This window comes from Leptinotarsa decemlineata, unplaced genomic scaffold (assembly GCF_025532065.1).
Source record: "Leptinotarsa decemlineata unplaced genomic scaffold, Ldec_3_MD MMD2_tig00026299_RagTag_RagTag, whole genome shotgun sequence".
Classification (NCBI taxonomy): Eukaryota; Metazoa; Arthropoda; class Insecta; order Coleoptera; family Chrysomelidae; genus Leptinotarsa; species Leptinotarsa decemlineata.
The window spans coordinates 10,467,960-10,490,145 of record NW_027412676.1 but is presented as its reverse complement, the minus strand read 5'-3'; the positions used below and the strand labels follow the sequence as shown (position 1 = coordinate 10,490,145).

General features: G+C 35.1%; 1 protein-coding gene across 3 annotated transcripts in view; it reads right to left on the bottom strand.

Moving 5' to 3' along the window:
- LOC111504387 (uncharacterized) overlaps positions 1–22,186 on the bottom strand; it is a 62,395-nt gene that overhangs the window by 4,279 nt on the left and 35,930 nt on the right. For 2 of the 3 annotated variants that reach the window (XM_074180578.1, XM_074180580.1), the window contains 5 exons: positions 9,885–19,820; positions 9,706–9,831; positions 6,476–6,783; positions 3,974–4,142; positions 3,773–3,916 (listed from right to left, as the gene is read on the bottom strand). In XM_074180578.1, coding sequence (XP_074036679.1) covers positions 3,773–3,916; positions 3,974–4,142; positions 6,476–6,783; positions 9,706–9,831; positions 9,885–19,820 — 10,683 coding nt within the window. The remainder of the gene's footprint in view (positions 1–3,772; positions 3,917–3,973; positions 4,143–6,475; positions 6,784–9,705; positions 9,832–9,884; positions 19,821–22,186) is intronic. The other variant, XM_074180579.1, reaches the window with a different exon arrangement.

Genomic DNA, 22,186 nt, shown 5'->3' with positions numbered 1-22,186 from the left:
TCGAAACAAATACTTTCATATGAACAGTGAATTATACAAAAAACAATTTTCTCTTCTCAGTTTGTATTCCAAACATGCCAAATATTTGGCATAATTCGAAAAATCATGCCAAATATTTGTTGGAAGAAATACTATGGAAATACTTGACAGGTTCGCTGAAACTTTGGTTGACTATATTTATGGTTTGCATCGTTTTTGTTATAAATGAAAGATAGGTAAATACATGAAACATTTTCACTGTAAAAAAATCTGAGAAGACTCAAAAAGTCCACGCGAACGAAGAACCAGGCATTGCGACTTGTTAAATTTTTGAAAAATTTTCGTAATTTGTAACTAGTTAAGATACTTGTTCAGGATGCAGGAGATACTTATATTAACAATAACTTAATAAATAATAATAAAAATCCAACAATGGGGCGATGACAAATCTGTTGTTTGTTGACCGCTTCAGCGTAGTTCGAGGAATGATACTCTGAAGGAATTCGATTTTGAATTGTCGGGAATCATCGACTTATGTTGATGGTAGACACTACCTTGCACTGACTAGTGACCAAACATCCCAAAACTGGTCTGCAAAAGTGTTCCAATAATTAAAAATTTATTGCGGCAGTTGTATCGCCAACAGCAGGAAAAACTTCAGTGAAGAATCCTGCACTAACACCTGTCGGATATAATCCAACGCCCTTCGTGGTATTAGCCATGGGAGTAGTTGTTTTCTGATAGGTGTCAGGTCGTTAACCTACAGTGTATGCGAGTTGACACTGGCCTGAACAAATTGTTCTTTTAGATGATTTGATTTATCTGGTTCTGATTTTGTCTGTTCTTTTTCCAAAAGAGATAATTGCGGGTTTCTTCAGAAACAACAATGTGGAAGTGGCATTCAGACCACATGCCAGGTTATCTCATTTCCTTTTCAATGCCAAAGATAAGATCGACAAGTTGGAAAAATCTGGAATTTATAAGCTTAAGTGTCCGGAGTGTAATAGTGTTTATGTGGGACAATGTGGCCGAAACTTCCTAAAACGATATACTGAACATGAAAGGTCCTTCAGACTAGGAAAAAATGATTCGACGTTTTCAAACCATTTCTTGGCATGCAACCACAAGTTTCCGAATCTAAACGATATGGAAATTCTGCACTATGCAAGGAAGGGTTCCAAACTCAATTATTCATAATCCTTGGAAATTCACAAGCATAAACATTGCGGGTTCAACCTGTTAAATGTTCAAATCGATTTAGTTTACTCGCCGGTTTCTAAATTGGCACATTCGCATTGTGAACTGTACATTCAGGTACTCAATCAAGTCAACTACCTCTATTTCTATTAGTACCTACAGGGGTGGTATATAATGGCGAATGTAATGAATCATTGTTAGTTTATTGTATAAGTTTGAAAATGTTCGTATAGGACGAAACTGTAGTAACGTTATTTATAAATAAAAGTGGTAAAAAAAATTGAAAGTTTCATTTCTCTTTTCTCATGACAAATCTGTTGTTTGTTGTCCGCTTCAGCCTAGTTCGAAGAATAATACTCTGAAGGAATTTTAGTTGTATCGCCAACAGCATATGCAGGATTAACTTCAGTGAAGAATCCTGCACTGACACCTATCGGATATAATCCAATACCCTTCGTGGTATTAGCCAGGGGAGTAGTAGTTTTCTGATAGGTGTCAACCAACTAACCTACAGTGTGGGGAGTTGAGACTGGCCTGAACGTGAAAGATTTCTTTCCTTATACGAGGAATTGGGTAAATTTCGGATATGCAGTTGGTTACCTCGTTCACAGGCAGATAGGGCGACGACAAACCTGTTGTTTGTTGTAGTCTTCAGCTTAGTTCGAGGAATGATACTGTAACATATTTTTTTATTGAATTTGAATGCTAATAATACTTGTTTGTTATTCCCTGTAAAGTTTATTTTCTTAACTCATTTTCGTGCCTTTATATTTTCCAATTCGGTAGGGCCATCTGGAAACGAGTAACTGTCCTTCCAAATCGTTGATAGCAATTGACCGTACCCTCATTAGGTACGTTCTAGGTTTCCTGCTTTTAATCATATGTGACACCTAGGTGTGGGTGATCGCACTCGCAGGAAAATAGTACTGCAGGAATCGTGAATGAATGATATTCATTTCGCGAAGTTTTCTTAGGAGAGTGTTGTAATTCGATGGAACTGTGAGAGGGAGGCGAAAATTATCTATTTTTGGAGTGTGTTTCAAAATGAACGACAGGCAGGTCTAACGGTTGAGGGAGTGCAACAATTTTTATTGTTACCCACGTTGGGGATTCTACTTCTGATATCAAAATAGTGATTGAAGTGCCTCTTTGATTTTGGTCATTGATGTAGTTATTGTTGAGAACTATCACGAACCGTTTAAGGGATTTATTTGACCGGAGCCGTTCAATTTCAATTGCTGCTACTATAAAAAAAAACTACAAAGGTGGAAAAATCCCAGTTACACCTATTGGGACGGATTCTTTTTCCATTCTTTTTCCATTCTTTTTAAACGATCCATTGTGAGTTGGAGGTGTTATTTGGGACAAAAAAAAAATAAACCAACGCCCAGGAATTTTGCTGGTCTACTTTTTTTCCTCTTTGGAAGAAACAAAACCCTTCTGAGAAGGGTTTTTTTTTTTGGTTGGCTTGGGATTTGATCTACACGATTTGATATAACCTTGAGCCATACCTACCGGAAACGGAGTCAGCGTCTTATGCCCCAGCACGCAAGTACCTAGATAAGAGGGTTAAGAATTTTTTTTTGTGATCTAGTGATATACTTATTAAGATCCATTTATCAACTATACCACTAATTATTTCATGGAAATTACGTATTTATCATTATTTTATTTTTCCTGCGCCTGAGTTTAAGCTTAAGCTTTGGGTTAGAGTGAGGTTTGATTCCATGGTTATTCAATCGACAATTTCCGCTACATATCCAAAATATATTTTTTAATGATTATTTTGTTTAGGACCTGGTGATTAAATAGGCCTTATTGTTATTATTTTTATATCCGTTGTTCACTAGGTGAATATTTTTTTTGTACTATAAGAATACAATATATTTTGCAGTGTCATCAGCTTTTTTTATAAATATATATAAGATTCTACCTTTCATGATTTGTCGGCACTTATAACCATCTTTTATTCTGGGCAATCAAATCATGTGGCGCCCTTGAACACCTTTTATGGACCACCCCGTCTTCACTGTGCTAGTGTCATTTGTCCAGAATAATAATAATATACTGACATAGGGGAAGATTTTTTTTTTGTTTTTGTCATTTTTTTTTATTTATTTGTGAACTTATCTTGAAGCGGGAATTTAGAGCGCTACATTACTCTAACGGAATTCGATTTTCAATTATCGGAAATCATCGACTTTATGTTGATGATATACACTACCTTGCACTGACGAGTGGCCAAACAGCCCAAAACCGGTCTGCAAGTGTGTTCCAATAATTGAAAATCTATTGCGGCAGTTGTATCGCCAACAGCATAATATGCAGAAATAACTTCTGTGAAGAATCCTGCACTGACGCCTGTCGGATATAATCCAACGCCCTTGGTGATATTAGCCAGGGGAGTAGTTGTTTTCTGATAGGTGACAGTCCATTAACCTACAGTGTAGGGAGTTGAGACTGGCCTGAACGAATTGTTCCTTCAGATGATTTGTTTTTGAAAGCCAATAAAACCGAAATTGAAGTAAAATTCGTGCTTCATTCAATAATATTGAGAAACAACTGATGAAAGATTTACAAAAGTAAAGATACTTACCGCATATTCTCTGTTTCAATTTTTCAATTCCATAGCCACCCTCACAGCTTGTGATAATCTTCGGCGGTTTGGATACCTCCGCCTTTCCACCGGAGAAAGTGACATTTGTCAAAAATTGTAGATTAGGATTGATCCTGGAGAGAACTAAAAATGATACTGTCAAAAATATGAACAATTCTCATTACTGCTTCAGATTAATACCGGGCAGCTTCTTCAGAACTTCTTCGTTTTTGTAAACTAGTCCTACCATATTTGTGTAAGCTTTCAATTTACAGTTGATGCTACATTTTGTTTCATCCAGTCCAGGGAAAATGCTGTCAATGTCATTCATTGTAGCTGTGACAGTTACGTTGAAAAAATTATCATCGTTCTGCAAAAATAATCAAAATAATAGAGGGCAGACATTTCCAGAAGTTGTGTCTGAAACTATTTTTATAGAATAATATGTGTGATTGATGACTTGTTTATTTTATAGTAATTCATGATCACTTTAATGAAATAAATGAAAACACTTGTGGCTAATTACCACTGGTAGATTTTATTTATACGATCGGTTTCGGATTTGACCCTATTATCAAGTATAAAACTGAAACCGAGGCTTCAAACTTCAGATTTAAGTTTTATACTTGATTATGGCGTATAAATAAAAGGTTGATGATGTAAAATTCGCTAATGTTTTGTGTAAATAGGACAAAATATGATGATGCTATCCGTCTATTTAGAACTCCGTTTTCCCTTTTAGTCTCGATTCAATTATTTTTGAAGTAAAAGTTAATCAGGAAACTAATGAAATTTAGGTATATTCGTGAATCCTCGCAATGAGTTGAAGTTTATTTTGTTGTTGCATATGATGCAAAACGCTATAATCCGGTCGTGTCAAAGATACGGCCCGTGATCGCAATGTATCACAGAAGGACCAATCATATTTTTTAGAGCTTTTATACTTCTAATAGTGCTAGTAAAAAACTGAATCATAGACAGTATCGCTATCTCTTAGCAACAAGCGGAAATACCTTATTATTTTTGTTGAGAACAATAGAGTCTTTGTAAAGGTTAGTCTATATACAAAGATTGAATGCACTTCGAGCCTATACTAGAACCTTCCTTATCAAAATAAAAGGAGTGCGTCGGCGCGACGTGAGTCTGTGGAGTCGAGTAATTGAAGCGATACGGTCGGACAAGGCTTCTAGTTGTACTGCGAAGTGGTGATTGTGAAGTCTAGTAATTGTGAAGGCATGGTGCATTTGTTTGTGTCGTGCGCGTGATTTTATTAAAGATTGTATGTTGAAAGTTGACGATGTTTCATTTCCATTTCAAAGTCAATAATTCAAAATATTTTGCTGTCAAGAAACACTCGCTTCAAGACTAAATATTTATTTGAAAATTTGGCTTTTCAACTGAAGAAGGAAATTAAGGAATTTACAAATATTTCACTGGCTGTTGACGAGAGCACTGATACTGTTGATACACCTCAACTTGCTGTTATTATACGAGGAATGAGGTAACTTTGAAATAACTAAAGAACTATCAAAGTGTGGTTCATTGACAATAAAAATACAAAAATGCGCATTTGAAATGCGCGAATCATTGTTTATTAATAACAATATGGTATTGTTGCAGTCAAAAATAAAAATGGATAATTCACAAATCAGTGAAGTCATTTTCAGAAATTTGTAGGAAGAGGCAGAAAAAATGACAAAACCAAATAATTCAAAATGGAAAAAGCCAAATTTGCACTGAAACTGATTAGGAATCTTGAAAAACGAAATATTACCTACCTATATTTCACTATTTTAGAATATAGATCTCATAGAAACAAAAATGATGAAAAAAAAAGTTACCGTTTATTTCTATAAGTGTCTCGAATTTTTACAGGACAACTCGTCAATGTACAGAGAAAAATCGAACTCTAGCGTTAGTGGTAAAAAGTAAAACTTTTTTTATGTTAAACGATTTTATTGAAAAAAAAAGATAATAATGATATAGATAATGTAGTAATAAGTAAAAAATAATTCGGAAGGTCCTAGATAGCAGTCATCACGCCATTCTCCTTAGCAATATCTACGGTATTGATCGGATAAAAAAATACGTTGTGCGTAGTATTAACATATTTATTCAGGTTACGCGTAGTAATCACATATTTACTCAGGTTACGCTACACCGAACGATTTTATTATTGTTTTTATCTGATCAATACTGTAGATTTCTGAGGTGAGTGGTGTGATGACTACTACTTAGGACCATCCGAATTATTTTTCAGTTTTTAATACATTATCTTTATCATTATTATCTTTTTCAATAAAACCGTTTAACATACATTGCTTTACTTATTTTATTCATATTTTATTCAACAGTTTCCAATTTGCCATTTATAAAAATTGGAACTGAAGATACACTTGTATAATTGACCGTTATACGGTTTTCACTAACTCATGTATTCGTTTTATATTTTCAATCATTTGAATATTCATCATTACTGTACTGAAATTCCATAATAGTAAGCACTAAATTTTCAGAAATATTATAGCATTGAAACGAAAACATTGTTGTCAGATTGTTGTTCTATACATTTTATCATCTTCTATTTAAATTATACACACGCAGCTAAATGATCAAACAATAACGGATAACGTATTTTATTCATTAAAGAAACTTCCTAAGAATTTAGTGCTTAGTATTGTGGAATTATAGTACTCAACTCACCTTCGTAAAACATCGTGGTCGTGCTACATCGACTGTACACAATTTTCCTGACTCGCCGCACAATATTGGGCCCATCATTTTCGGCAAAAAGGAATACAAAAAATCACCATCCTTCAGAGAGCAAGTGTCATTCACCGAATAGAATATGGTCGTTTGAATTTTATATACAGGAAAAGTGACAACTTCCAGCTCATGGTCATAGGTTTTCTTTTTCCCGTTTATTGTTTGGGTGCAGGTGTAGTTTCCAGCATTTTTCATTTCCACGTTGTAGATAATGAGAGGATTTTCATTTGATGGCATTATTTCACCTAAAAAACCAATTCGTAAATATATGTTCCGAAAACAGTGGCCGAGTGTGGGTATCGAAAGTTTTAAGTTGTATTTTGCGTAATTAAATGAAATTGTTATTTTATTAGGTGTTTTCATTAAAATCCCTCACACGTAAATACATCCTCACCCATTCTTCAGTATTGTAAAATGGAAATTTTCACATATATTTTTCAAAATTCATTTCATGTTAATGTTGAAATAAGAAAGAAAATAGTACAAATTATGAAACAACAACAAAAATTATTTGGCGCTCCGGGGCGAGTTTAATTGATTCGCATTTGCTTTTTCAGCTGCATGAAAACCCGGAAAAACCTGCATCTGTAGATGTTGATCTGCCACGTCATTGGCAGATCATAGAATGAAATGTAGGGTGTCTCCAGAGGATCAAATAAATTCAAGATATTGTCAGAATATTTAGTGACATGACTATCGTCAAACTTAAATCAGCCCGTTTCGTCTTTGTCCAATGCTTAATAATGGCCAGATTCAACGCCAGAACCACAGTGAACAATGACTGCATGAAGATTATAATAGTGGTATGCTAGATTGAAGAGTTCATCTATTTCGAACCTTCGTAAGAGTTTGGTGCTTCCTTCAGAAGTTGAGTCATGTATGAAGATAATCAGTGTTATTATTAGATTGACTGGTGCCTCAGTATACTTGTCTTATAAATAGTCAGTTAGTTTGGTGCATATTTGGCAATACAGTTAAACGTTCTATTTTCAGTTTTATTTTTATGGAGATGAACAAGCACTGCAAGACAAATTTTCAAGACAATCTTACAACAGTGCCTGTACGAAAATGACGATTCACGTTAGATTCAAATCAGGGTGTTCCATATTTATTTGGGAAAAAATGGTCCCGGAAACTTTGCTAGATATTTTGTTCCATAGTATGGGCCTTTTTATTCATATTTGTGGAGAGTATTCATATTTTTAATTCAATTCAACCAGTTTCTGAACTTCGGGTTTTGAATATACGATATGCCCACTTTTTTTCCAAAATGATTACATTTCCTTTGATGAACATTACGCATAGTATTGTAATGAACATTACCCAAAGTTACGGGGTGGGCCACTAAAACAAAATGAGAACAATTTGAAATAATGGCGAAATATGTTATTTTCAGTTTGAAAAACCATATCCAACCATGCCATGAATCGCACGTTGAGAGATTGAATCTTGTTAATCCTTAGTTCGCACAAGTTTCGACTTGTGAGAGTTGTTGTCGTAGAGAGGCGACAGCTAGTCAACGGAAAAACAGAATAAAAAGTATATTAAGATTGATCCACTGAGTATTGTATAGAGATTCCAAAATTCATGATAGTTCTCGTTTGAAAATGATTAATTTAAGGTCCCTTTTCGTTTGCATGAAATAATTTTGAAATAACTGCTTTCTGTTCACTAACTAGATACTTACTTATGATGCACTGTTTGGAACCTTTGGTGTAGTAATGAATATTATTGGAGTTTTTTCCCAACACCAAATCGTTATTTTCAACACCTCGACACGTGTCGTGTTGGGAAAAAACTCCAGTAATATTAACTAGATACATTTTTAAAAACAGGTTAAGAACAATTATCTTCTTTTTAACTTCACAGTTCAAAATAGGTACAGTCATAGCAATAGTATTGGGTATTACATGTGCACTGGCACAATAACTAGGTAGAATGTAGATAGTCTCAAGATGCAGTATGATTGGAACAAATTATTTTTGTGGGTATTCAACCTTCCATAATCTGAAGGTTTTATATATATAACTAAAACAACAGTAGGTAAAAAGTATTGAGTCCTCCACAAAAGAGTATCTTTCAAAGAATATTGTTTTTTGTATTTTAACAAGAGTATAATTACTTCAAATGATACATTTATAGTACCCCTACTGAAAAAATAACATTGATGAATGTGACCTTATACAGAATACTGCACACTTTATTTGGATTTTAAGACTTTTTTGACGAAGAGCTGACAAGTGGCAACGGTTCACATTTCGAGAATTACTGATTGGAAACTTGCTAAAGACTATTTTTCTTCAGAATTCGATCCTGATTGTTGAATCACTATAACATTCATAATTATACAGATCCAGTATCGTTGATTTTGACAAAATTGTATTCATTTTTTTCTACGAGAATCGTAGAGTGAGAAACTCTACGATTCTCTTAACGATTCAATAACACTGTGCAACAAATAATTCCTTCAAACAAGTGAAGAATGGAAAACCATAAAATTTGCAAGATTATATTCTATAAATCTTCACGAAGATCTCAATATTATTATTTATTAACAAAACCGATCTTTTCCTGATCATCTATGGATGGTCTACATATTTTTCCAGTCAGTTTTTACAGGATTTCATTTAGATTTTGAATTGTTTGGAACATTTGGTGTAGTAATGAATATTAATGGAGTTTTAACACAACACCAAACTGTCATTTTTAACACCTCGACAGGTGTTTCAATCACCTAGTGATAATCTTCAAGAGGAAGATTGAGTTTGAGCTTCCTCTTGAAGATGATCACTTGGTGATTGAAACACGTGTCGAGGTGTTGAAAATAACGGTTTGATGTAATACAGTAATATTCATATTAGACTCTTTAGTTTCTGGAAATTGTCGAAATCTGTTCCTTCATTTGATTTGTTAATGCCATAGAATGTGAACCGTATGTTATTATAAATGAAATGAAAATAATATGCAGAACTACTCAATTCACCACCAAGGAACTTAATATGATCTAATGAAAAAATAGCACATGAGAAAAAACGTGATACCCTTCTTAAATAAAACGTCACTTCAAATCATGAGTTGAGTTATTGTGAAAAATATCCAGTTCAATTCACTTTTCTGCATACATATCCTGCATGATGCAAAACGGGCCATAGGAAATAGGTACTTACCATTTTTTAAAATATCACTCTTGAATTCCCAGGAATAAATAACTCCCTCATCTTCCAAAAGAGCTTCAGCTCTGTTATAGCAATACAGATGGGCTTTAGTTCCGGGAAGTGCGATCATGTTTGTACCTGCAGTAAATATAAGAATTAGATAAGTGAGTAACTAACACATTATACTCTACCTGTTGCCTGCAGCTCATAGTCAGCATTAAAAACTTCATCGATGTTATTGCTTTCAATTACATTGTTAGATCTATCCTTATTACTCAAGTATAAGAGACTTCTCTTCCTACGTTTGAGGGGTTTTGTTGAGTTGTTGACTATGAGACCATCGCGGAAACTCACAAATTGAGTACAGTTGTGATGTTTCACATCCATTTTTAAATTATCTCCCAGATGGTGTTCGATACTTGTCAAATAAGCATCCACGTCACAGACGCAGGCTTGTTTAGATTCGAATTCGCTTTGATTACATGTTTTGCCGTCCCCCTTCAATAGTAAATGTCCAGCTTCCTCGGATTCTTCCGACTTGGTATATTCTTCAGATCCTTTCGATATATTGTGGAGGTCGATGTATTCCAAATCAATTTCCGATATGGACTTATTCAAGAGGTTTTGTAAAGCTGACTCGTTGATTTTTTCCATTTTCATACCCGAGTTGTTGACAATGACCACTACTGTTTTAGTTGGACCTGAAGTAGTATGTGTTTTCTGTCCAACTATGACAGTTTTGATACTTGTTGTACTTGTTGCAGGACGACTTTCTTCCGTTATATTCTCGATAGCAGTTTTAATTATAAACTGCTCATCTTGAATGCCAAGTTCTGTCAATACTTGGACTTCTTCTGGTAATGAAATAGAACTCATTGCAGGTGTTATCGTGAGGTGTAATCCTGACAATTCAGTAAGTGTTTGCAGAAAATCTTCTGGTTTTGATTTTGCGGTAGTTCCTGTTGTGTTGAAATCAGAACCGTGTCCTTTCTCTGGCAGTTTTGATTGAGTTCCTTCTGAAGTATGATATCCAGTAGATTCTCTACTGATGGTTACAGCGCCATGTCCTTTTTCTGACAACATCGATTGTGTTCCTTCTGGAGTATGAGATACTGTAGATTCTTTGCTGAAGGTCACATTTTCATGAGTTACTGAACTCACTTCGTGACTTACCACTTTTTTGTGGCTCTCTGTCGATTTCTCAGTGGCGTTTGAACATTCTTGGCATATTGTTCTATTTTCTAGAGCCTTAGAAAAGTGAAAAAGTTGTGCCTCATCTACTTCTTCACTGGGCTCCTTAAGTTTCGAACTCATATATGTTGGATGTGACACATTTTCAATACTAATTTTGACATTAAGGGTTGACGTTAAACCAGACGGTTTTGTTTTTTCGTTTCCCTGTTCAGAAGTGATTGCATTTCCCATTCTACTTGACAGGGTGATGTTTTCTAGAGGAACGCTTCCTATCACTTCTTCATTTGTGACTACCGATATAATTCTTCCTACTGAAGTTTCTTCACTGAAATAAACGGTTTGTTCTTTCTCTACAGGCATTGTTTCAGTCTGTAATTTCAATTCTTCAGTGGTTGTTTTCAACATATCTTTTATACTGGATCCCGTAGTTGATATGTTATACTTCTCTTCGTGGCCAGTTCCTTCGATTGTTTCATTCTTAGTGAATACCTCCTCAGTTCTGTTTTCGGATTTGATCAAAGAAGAGCTCATTCGTGAGTGTGTATTTTCTGATACTTTTACTTCAGTTACAAAAGGAACTGTTACTGCCGATTTCAAAGTTGGCATTGAATACGTTTCAATAGATCCTGAAAGATTCATTCGGATAGTTGATTCTTTTACACTGACTTCCTTTGAGTACATACCGTTTCCACCTTCTGTTGATGTTTCATAACATTCTTGGCAAACCGTACTCGTTTTCAGGTTTTCAGCAAAATGAAAAAGTTGGGCCTGATCCACTTGTTTCGTAAATTCCAAGCTATTTTTGCTTACCTCCTGTATCGAACTTAGGAATTCTCCCACCTTTGTTGTATCTGACTTCGACATTGTTTTATATTGGTCTAAATTTGACGTAGTCTCAGTTTCAGAAACTTTTGCACTTGGCAGTTCAAATAATTTGGTAATTTCTATTCCAGATTCGAGTGTAGATTCCACAGTATTAGTAATTTCTTTAACAAAAAAACCCGATTTAGTTTGATCCAAGTTTTCTGACAGCGAAGTAACTGGCAGTTCAACTCCCGTTTCACGTGAAGAAACAGATCTTTCAGTATATATTTCTGGTTTAATGGTAGATTCTTCGGGTATATTTTTTTCAAGTTCATTAGTTGACTTGACTCCTATTTCAGAAGTGTTATTATATTCTTCTGAAGAATATGAAGTTCCTTCAATTTCTACACCTTTTTCTTTTTCGGATTCAGTTGCTTTGGTAATTTTTCCTTTAGGTTGGATACTGGACTCAATTTCTTCAGTTGAATACTCGGACACAGATGTTTTCTCTGATTTGACAAGAAATGTTACTTCAGTTTCTCTACCTTCTTCCATTGTCGATTTTGATCCGGAAACTTTCTCTTCGATAGTAGATTCTATTCCTATTCCAGAAGTTTGGTTATACTCTTCAGCAGAATAGCTTACTTTCGATGTTACTTCATAAATCTTAAAATGCGGAGTTTTTTCAACTTCTGTTGTTGATTCCATACTTTCTGTAACTTTCTCTTTTTGTGGGAAAGCGGACTGTATTTCCCCGCCAGAAATTTTGTTACGTGCTTCTGTGGAAAGACTAGTGCCCTGTATTCGTTCTGATATTCCATAATGTGATGTTATTTCAGTTTTTTCACTTTCTCCAATTGCAGATTTAGTTGTTTCACTGACTTCTTCATGTTCAGTACTATGCTCTAATTCTGTCCCAAAAGTTTCGATACGCTTTTCAGAGAAAGGACTCGGCTGAGTCGTTTCTTCAAAGTTTGTAAAATGAGACGTTATTTCAGTTCCTGCACCTTCCAGGTTTGGTAGCTCAGTCGCTTCGTTTACTTTTCCTTTATGTTCATTAGTATAGGTTTTTTCTTTAGGAGTTGTGCTAGGTTCTTCAGTGGAATAATTCAAGTGCCGCATTCTCTCTGACTCCTCAAAATGTGGTAATGTTCCAGATGTTCTAATTTTCTGAGTAATTGACTTCGATATATCGGTTACTTTTTCTTCTTGAACAAGAGAAGACCATTCTTCTTTTATAGAAATTGGTATACCTTCTTTAGTGGAAAATATTGATACAGACATTTCAGAATGGAGAGTCTCTCCAGTTTGAGGATGTTCTGAGATTTTCGATTCTGCTGTTTTAGTAACTTTTTCTTCTTGTTCGGCAGTAGATTTTTTCCATTCCTCAGTAGAAGGTTTCGAAGTTTTGTCAAACATCAATTCAGTGCGTCCATTTTTTCGCTTGATAGTGGACTGTATCTCTGAAGTCTCTATCGGATTTGTACATTCTTGGCATATACTACTACTACCTGCCAGTATCTCGGAAAAATGAAAAAGCTGGGCTTCTTGTATTTCTTCGGTAAACTGTTCGGAAGTAAGGGATGCCGTCATTACAGATTGCTCTGTTTGTTTTTTTCCTATTTTAGACTCAGCGGGATTAGTTATCTCATTCGATAGTGTGGAATTTTCCAAATGTGGAGTTGGAATTTCTCCAGTTGATAATTTTTCCATTTTGTTCGTGAGTAGTTCTGATACGGAAGTAAGTTTTTGTTTTTCTTCATGTGTTTCCTCATAAGTATACTGTGATCTCAATGAGATATGATGTGATACGGTTGATGTTATTTCAGGTTCGGTTTGTATTACCTTCTTGTCTGGCACCTTTTCAGACTTCAACTCTTCATTCAATATTGCTACACTAACTCTAGTTTTGGGGACTTCAGTGGAATATTGTTCAACTTTTGAGCTACTACGAACAGTAGAAAAGATTTCGGTATCTTTCGGATTATGTTCGATAGTCGACCTTTCATGTAATTCTATATATGTTAATGATGTAGACTCTTCTCCTTCACTAGTTAATTGGACTTTTTCTTCATTACTTATAATCTGCTCAGTATTCACTTCGGTTCTGTTTCCAGAACCGTTAATGGTAGGGAATACCTGTGGGGTTTCTGGCAACTCTATATTTGTTATCACATTTTCCGTTGTGAATATGGGAGAAACTCTCATTGTACTTTCCGCTGTTGAAGTCTTATTTTTAGCCTCAGTCGATCTGCTGGTTGTGTTAGAACATTCTTCACAAAACTCAGACGTTTTCGGGGGTTCAGAAAAGTTGAATAACTGGACCTCATTCACTTCCTCAGTAGATTCTATAGTTGTTCCGTTCACTTCAAATCTAGAACTTACTGTTTCTTGTACTGACCCTTCAATGTGAGGCGTAGCTGATTTCGAAACCTCAGTAGACAATGGCGTTTCCTGCTGTTTCGTTTGTGATGAAATCTTAATTTCACCATTTTTTTTAGTTGATTTTTCAGGTTCAAGAGTGGTTTCTTCTGGTTCGACAGTTCCAGTACCTTTTTCATAAAATTTTTCTGATTCAGTTTTCTTTGATCTTTCTGGCTGTGAGATGAATGAAACTTCAGTGCCTTCTTCATTCGGCAACGAAACCACCTTGGTAATTTCCTCTTCATGTTTGATAGTGATTAACTTTGCTTCTTCAGAAGATTTGATACTTCTTTTAGTGGTAGGTTGAAATTTAGATGATTGCAAAGAATGATCATGGATTTCTACGCCTTCTTGATTTGTCAATTCAGTTACTTCCGTAACTGCTTCAGAAGCTGTACTTTGATTTTCATTAACAGGAGCTGATTTGGGTGTGTTTTCTGAATATTCAAAATGGTGAGTCTCTCCAGTTTCTTTTCTCTCACCAGATGAAGTAGCTTTTTTTGTAACTTTATCTATATATTCGATGGAAGATTTTACCTCCATTTCTGGAGCACTGAGCTTTTCAGTCGAATGGTTCAATTCGGATGTTTGATCTATCCTTACATAATGTGAGACTCTTTGTGTGCTTTTTGCCAACTTTGCCTCCGTAATTTCAACTTCTGATTTGAGAGTCGAAGAAACTTTTTTAGCTAGTTCCGAAGTTGTTGAAATTTTTGCCGATTTATCTTTTTCGTTAGATACGGCAAGTTCTATCATGGTAGTTGTTTCTTCTCCACTTATATCTTTTGAAATAACCTCATTTTCAGAACATTCTTCACAAATCTTACTCGTTTTTGAGGATTCAGAAAAATTAAACAGTTGGCCGTCGTTCACTTCCTCTCTAGACTTAAATGTAACTGATTTCATTACTTCCAAGCTATGTTCAATAGAAGACTTTTCTTCTTTTTCGAAAGATCTAGTTTTTTCGAATACTTCATTCTCTACAAATGAGGATTCAGTTGTTCCTGTTTTTTCATGTTTGATGGTTGATTTTCTTTTTTCTACTTCAGAGATTTGGATATGTTTTTCGGTGAAAATATTTGATATTGTTGTATTTGACTCTACAGAAGTTACGGTTACTTTGGTTTCCTCAGGCTCACCAGATGAAGTTTCAAATTCTTCTGCAACTTCCTCTTCATCTCTATTCAAATATTTCGTTTTCGCTTCAGGGGTTTCGGAGAGTTTTTTTGTCGAATGACTTGACTCTGACGTTCTTTCAATCGTTGGAGGATATGGAGCTCCTTCTTCAGTTGAAAACTGATTTTGCGCGGTAATTTTCAATTCATGTTTGCTGGTAGATTTCATTTGTACTTGAGAAGTTTCAGAATGATCGTAAATGGAAGAAATTGATTCGAGTGTTTGTTTACTTTCTGTGCTTTCCATGATTAACAATTCGGTTATTTCATTTTCATCATTATTAATGGTATACTCCGAATTTATTTCAGAAATGTTTATGCGTTCAGTCGATATGTTGGTTGCAGCAGAACAGTCTTCACAAACGGTACTCGTTTTTGGCAATTCAGAAAAATTGAATAATTGAATCTCATTCACTTCTTCGGTAGACTCTGGACGTGTTTCTGTTGCTTCAGTTCTCGAACCAACTGTTTCTTCAGTTATCGAACCAACTGTTTCTTCAGTTATCGAACCAACTGTTTCAATTGCCTCTCTAGAGGCAAATGTAATTGATTCTATTTCAGGATGCTCTGATATTTCATGTTGCTGCATATGCAAAGTAAGTTTAGTTTCACTACTTTTTCTGGTTGAATGTACAGGCAATTCGCTAGTTTCTGTTTCAGATTCGCGGGTACTTTCAGCTTCTGTTTCTACATTTCTACTACTTCTCTCAATCGAATTCTCTGATTCCGTTTGTTTGGACTCTACTGACTGTGAGGTGTTAGACAGTTCGTTTTCTTCACTTTGCAATTCAAACCCTTCGGTAACTTCTTCGTATTTGTTAGAACTGGATTCTACTCTCACCTCAGAAGATTTTATTGATTCTCTAGTGGTAAGTTGAGTTTTTGACGATTTCATTGGATATGAAGTAGTCTCTAGACCTTCAAAATTATTATATTCAGCAACTTCCACGAGTTCCTCTTCATGTTCAGTGGTAGAAAATACTCCGTTTTCATAAGCTTTATTTTGGTTTTCAGTGACAGGAGCTGATTTTGAATATCCAAAATGTGCAGTTTTTTCGAATAGTTCAAGTTCTACTACTGAGGATTCGGTTGTTCCTGTAACTGTTTCTCCGTGTTCGATTGTTGATTCTTTTTCAGAGATTTGGATATGTTTTTCGGTAAAAATATTTGATATTGTTGTATTTGACTTTCCAGAAGATGCGGTTACTCTAGTTTCTTCACCTTCACCAGATGAAGATTCAATTTCTTTTGTAACTTTATCTTTATATTTTTCCGCTTCAGATGTTTCAGGCAGTTTTTTAGACGAATGGTTTGACAGTGAAATTTCCTCTATCGTTAGAGAATAGGGAGTCCCTTGTTCAGCTGAAAATTCTTTTAGTACGGTAACTTTTTTCTTATGTTCCCTGGTAGATTTCATTTGTACCTGAGAAGTTTCAGGATGTTCGTTAATGGAAGGAATTGATTCGAGTGTTTGTTTACTTTCTGTGATTGACGATTCAGTTATTTCAACATTTTCATCATTATTAATGGTATACTCCGATTTTATCTCAGAAATGTTCATGCGTTCAGTCGATATGTTGGTTGCAGCAGAACATTCTTCACAAACGGTACTCGTTTTTGGGAATTCAGAAAAATTGAATAATTGAATCTCATTCACTTCTTCGGTAGACTCTAGACGTGTTTCTGTTGCTTCAGTTCTCGAATCAATTGTTTCTTCAATTTCCTCTCTAGAGGTGATCGTAATCGACTTCGATATTTCAGGATGCTCTGAGATTTCCTGTTGCTGCAAATTTAAATTGAGTTTAGTTTCACTCTTTTTTCTGGTTGAATGTGCAGGAAATTCGCTAGTTTCTGTTTCAGATTCGTGGGTAGTTTCATCTTCTAGTTCTACATTTCTACTACTTTTCCCAACCAAATTTTCCGATTCCGTTTGTTCCGACCCTACTGACTGTGAGGTTTCAGACAGTTCGTTTTCTTCACTTTGCAATTCAAACTCTTCTGCAACTCTTTCATATTTGTTAGAGCTAGATTCTACCCTTACCTCAGGAGATTTCATTGATTCTCTAGTGGTAAGTTGAGATTTTGACGATTTCATTGGATGTGGAGTAGTCTCTACACTTTCCAGGTTATTGTAGTCAGTAACTTCCATACCTTCTTCTTCATGTTCAATAGTAGATGTTACTCCTTTTTCAGAAGCTTCAGTTTGGTTTTCAGTGACAGGAGCTGATTTTGAATTTTCAAAATGTGAAGTTTTTTCGAATTCTTCACCTTCTATTAATGAGGATGCGATTGTTCCTGTTTTTTTATTTTCGATAGTTGATTCTGTTTCTATTTCAGAGATTTGAATATGTTTTTTGGTGAAAATATTTGATATTGTTCTACCTGACTTTCCAGAAGAAGCGTTTACTCTGGTTTCTTCAGCCTCACCAGATGAAGATTCAATTTCTTTTGTAACTTTCACTTTTTCCGCTTCGGATGTTTCAGGGAGTCTTTTAGATGACTTTTGCGTTTCCTCTATCGCTGAAAAATAGGATGATCCTTGTTCAGTTGAAAATTCTTTCAGTACGGTAACTTTTCCTGTATGTTTTTTGAATGATTTAATTTGTCCTTCTGTGGTTTCAGTATGTTTCTCGATGGGTGTTCTTGACTCGGGTGTTCCTTTTTTTTCTGCCTCTTCTCCGACTGACGATTCATTTATTTCAAAAACGCTTTCTTTATGGTTGACTGTAGATTCCAATTCAGTCCCAGAAATTTTGATATGTTCCGTTGTTCTGTTGGTTGTACCCGAACATTCTTCACAAACCATACTTGGTTCCAGGAGTTCAGAAGAATTGAATGTTTGAATCTCACTCATTTCTTCGGTAGAGTCTTCTCTCATTTCGTTTGCTTCAAGCGTCGAAACAACAGTTTGTTTTGATGTTTCATGTTGCTTTAAATATGAAGTAATTTTTGTTTCACCAGTTTTTTCAGTTGATTGATCAGATAATTTAATAGTTTCGGTTTCAGGTTGGACGGTAGTCTCTACTTCTAGTACGACATTTCTGACACTTTCCTCAAGATTCTCTGATTCAGTTTCTTTAGATCTTTCTGAATTTATCGTGATTGGTACTTCAACCATTTCAATTGGTAAATCAATTGCTTTGGTCATCTCTTCAAGTTCGATATTAGTAGACTCTACTCCTACCTCAGAAGATTTCATATCATCAGTGATGGAATATGCAGGTTTGAGAGATTTTGGAGAAAGTGAAGTTTTGACTGAGGATCCGATTGTCTCGGTTGCTGTTTGCTCATATTTGATGAATGACTTTATATTTATCTCCGAAATTTCGGTATCCTTTTCAGTTTTTTTTGCAACTTGCTGTTTATGTGCGATGAAAAATTCTTCATTCATTTCAATTGTTTCACTGCGTCTTTCAGATATATTTTGCTCAAACGTTGAACTTAATATTTCTTTTTTCAATTCCTCTGTATTGATAGTAATGATCGGCTTCGATATCTCAGTGCTTAATGAAGTTACCTGTTGTTCCAATGCAGTAATCAAGGTTTTAGCTTTATTTGTTGTCGACTGTTCCGACGATTCAATGATTTCCGTTTTAGGTTCGAGGATGAATTCTGGGCCACGTTTTACAGTAGATTTTACTTCTATCTCAGGAGTTCCTGTATTTTTTTTAATGAAAAAATCTGGCTTAGACGTTTCTTCTGGCTTCATAGAATGTGTAGCACCTTCTCTAGTTGTCAATTCAGTTGTTTCGACAGTTTTTCCTTCATGTTCGATGGTTGATTCTATTCCTACTTTGGTAGTTCCTCTATTGATATCAGTAGATTTAATACTCGTTTCTTCCATTTTTCTTTCAATAGTAGAGGTTGGCTTTGATATCTTGTAGAGCACTGTTTCAGATTCAAAAGTGTGTTCTATTCCTTGCTCAGCACTTGTTATCTTAGCTAACTCAGGAACTTTTTCCCCATGTTCTACTTGCGACTCTTGTTCCACCTGAATGGTTGACTTTAATGCCTCTTCCGCTTCATGAGAGAATAGAATTCTTTTAGTTACTGTACCTTCTTTAGAAAATTCAGAATGTACGATAATTTCACTTTCATGTGTTATAGTTGACTCTACTTCTAAATCAGAATTTTCTGTACGACTCTCAGTAAGACGTCCTAAGGCAGAAGTTACTTCAAATTTCCCACTTGTTTCGATTGTCGATTCCGAAGATTTTTTTACTTCTTCTTTATGTTCTACAGTATACTCCATTTCTAGTTTGGGAGAAGTGATAAGTTCAGTGGAACGGGGTACTTCAAACGTTATTCCCAACTTTCCTGTATGTGGAGTTACTTCATTTTCTTTATCTCTTCCGATTGATGATTTAACTTCCGCTTGATTTTCTATGGTAGACTCCACTTCTGTTTCAGAAGTTTTGAAATCTTGTTCAATTGAAAGGCTCAACTCTGGTACTTTTGACTTCATAAAATGCAGTGGAGAAGACCATGACTCATCAGGTGTTTCTTCTGAGATTTGACGTACTTTCGTTTCTGAATGTTGAAAAATTAAATAGATAAGAGTGTCAGATAAAAATAGTACGATTGTCAAATTAATGACATAGTCTGATGTCAAACTGCTAACTGAAATATAAGGTGTTTTCTGGCGTTTAATCGTATTCGGGCGTGTATTCAAAAACGATTCGTAGTGACGTCATTAACAATAAGATTCGCCAGAATGATTCAATTCGTTTCAGATGTCAAATTCAATAATAAAAACAAACTTTTCAATTTTCTCTACCTCAATTAGAATCAGATATTGCAGGTAATGATTTTCCAGCTTTATTTCGTACATTCTTGAAACGTATTTGATGAAAATTCTTCAGCACTTTATAAACTATAACGATCAAAATAAAGCAGAAACTGACAACTGACGTAACGTAACATTAAATTCCGTTATACTAACATACTAACATGAGTTCGTTTCTGAATTCGGAAGTCAGTTTAGATGTTGGGGGTAGATGCTTTTTTCCAAATAAAGCATTCTAAAATACGTTGGTTTCTACTTCAGATATCAGGTTACGTATGTTGGTTAGGATAGGTTATGTTAGGTTAAATTAGTTGAAAAATACTCCATTTTATTTTATTCATTTTTGATGCGTTCAATGGTAACTACAAACATCTAATTTTAGCTACAATCAACTCCATCGTTTGTAGTTTGAGGACAATTATTATTTTATGATTTGAAGTCTTGTTATCGTAGTTTTTTTGCTATACTTCAAAATAATATAAAATAAACTGATATTGTGGTGTTACTACAATAAACTATAATCAATTTAGAACCTATTTCAAAACTTTTTAGCGCATTATTACTTGTATTCCGTAGTTTGAATAATATCAATAGTGCTTTCTCAGTAACCGATAAGACTACGAAAAAATTACCTTTACTACATTTATTAGCATCGTTTGTAGGTAAAGTAGGTTAAAAAAAGGTAGATTTTTTTCAAAGCTGGTTTCAGTGTGACGGAGCTCTATAAAAGGCGTTTGAAACTAAATTATGAATTTGCACTCGAAAATCTGGTTGATAAGTATCCCCTAAAACAAAAATTATTGTCTAGGTCTAGAAATGAGTAACTTATTATTTTACTAGTTTGGACTTCCATTGTCTAATATGATTCGAAATTTATGAAAAAATAAATAAGATTAGAATAAATAGCTAAAATATCAAGTATTCATACATAAGCAATGAAACGTGAAATGAAAGTACATTAAAACGAATACAATTGAATAATCAAGCTAATAGATGGAAATGACTACAGATTAAAATGAAAAATAGTAATAACCAAAATAAATAAAAAAAGGAAAAAAATGAAGGATTCAAGGCATTTTGTGGAATTACAGACAATCGAAGTCACAGAGCAAGATCAATTGATCAGTTTCGACGTGGAAAGCATTTATATCAACGTTTCTGTTGAAGAAGCACTTCAAACTATACAGGGGAAGCTATCCGAAGACGGGCATCTGGAAGATGGAACGAACTCACCTGAAGAAGTAATCATGGAACTACTAGGATGCTTTGTACGGAACTGCTATTTCCAACTGAAAAACGAATTCTTTACGCAAGATGAGGTACTGCCAATGGCATCGCCACTTTCACTAGTTATAGCCAACATACATATGGAGTGATTTAAAACTCTGGCCATTGAAGAAGCAGCTCCGAGTCTGGTTGAGATACTTTGACGACACCTTCATAGTATAGAACAATGGGAATACAAAATTAAATACCTTTTGAAGCCTATCAACAGCGTAAGACCTTCCATGACCTTCATAATGGAAGTCCACAGCAAGTTGACATTCTAAGACGTATTGGTGAGGAAGACCGACATTAAACGGGAAACATGTGTATACAGAAAACCCACTATCATGGGACAGCACTTGAATCACGAATTCAACTACCATGAATCTACCAAAAGAGGATTCATCAAGGCTCTATTGGATCGGCGTTTTCAGGCTCTCGAGAAGAAACTAGGCATCATTAAAAAGATCTCCGACGGAATGGTTACTTCAAAGTGATGATGGAATAAACTTTGGCTAAAAGACAGCAAGAGTCTCGGAAGGATGAGAAGCTGTCACAACCAGTGCTTGCCCTTCCCTACATCAGCGGATTGCCGGAAAGGATAAGAAGTGTTGAGTCCAAGTACAACATCAGAACCTGCTTCAGATCCGGAAATACTATCCTCAGCAGCCTCACGAAAACCAGGACACCAGACACCAGGACACCAAACGAGGACTGCGATTCCAAGAATTGCATTTATCGGATACCCTGTGAGTGCGAAAAATCCTATATCGGTGAAATTAAGAGACCTTTGAAATTCCGCATTGCCGAGCACAAAAAAAAACACAGCGAGGAGAAACGAGCG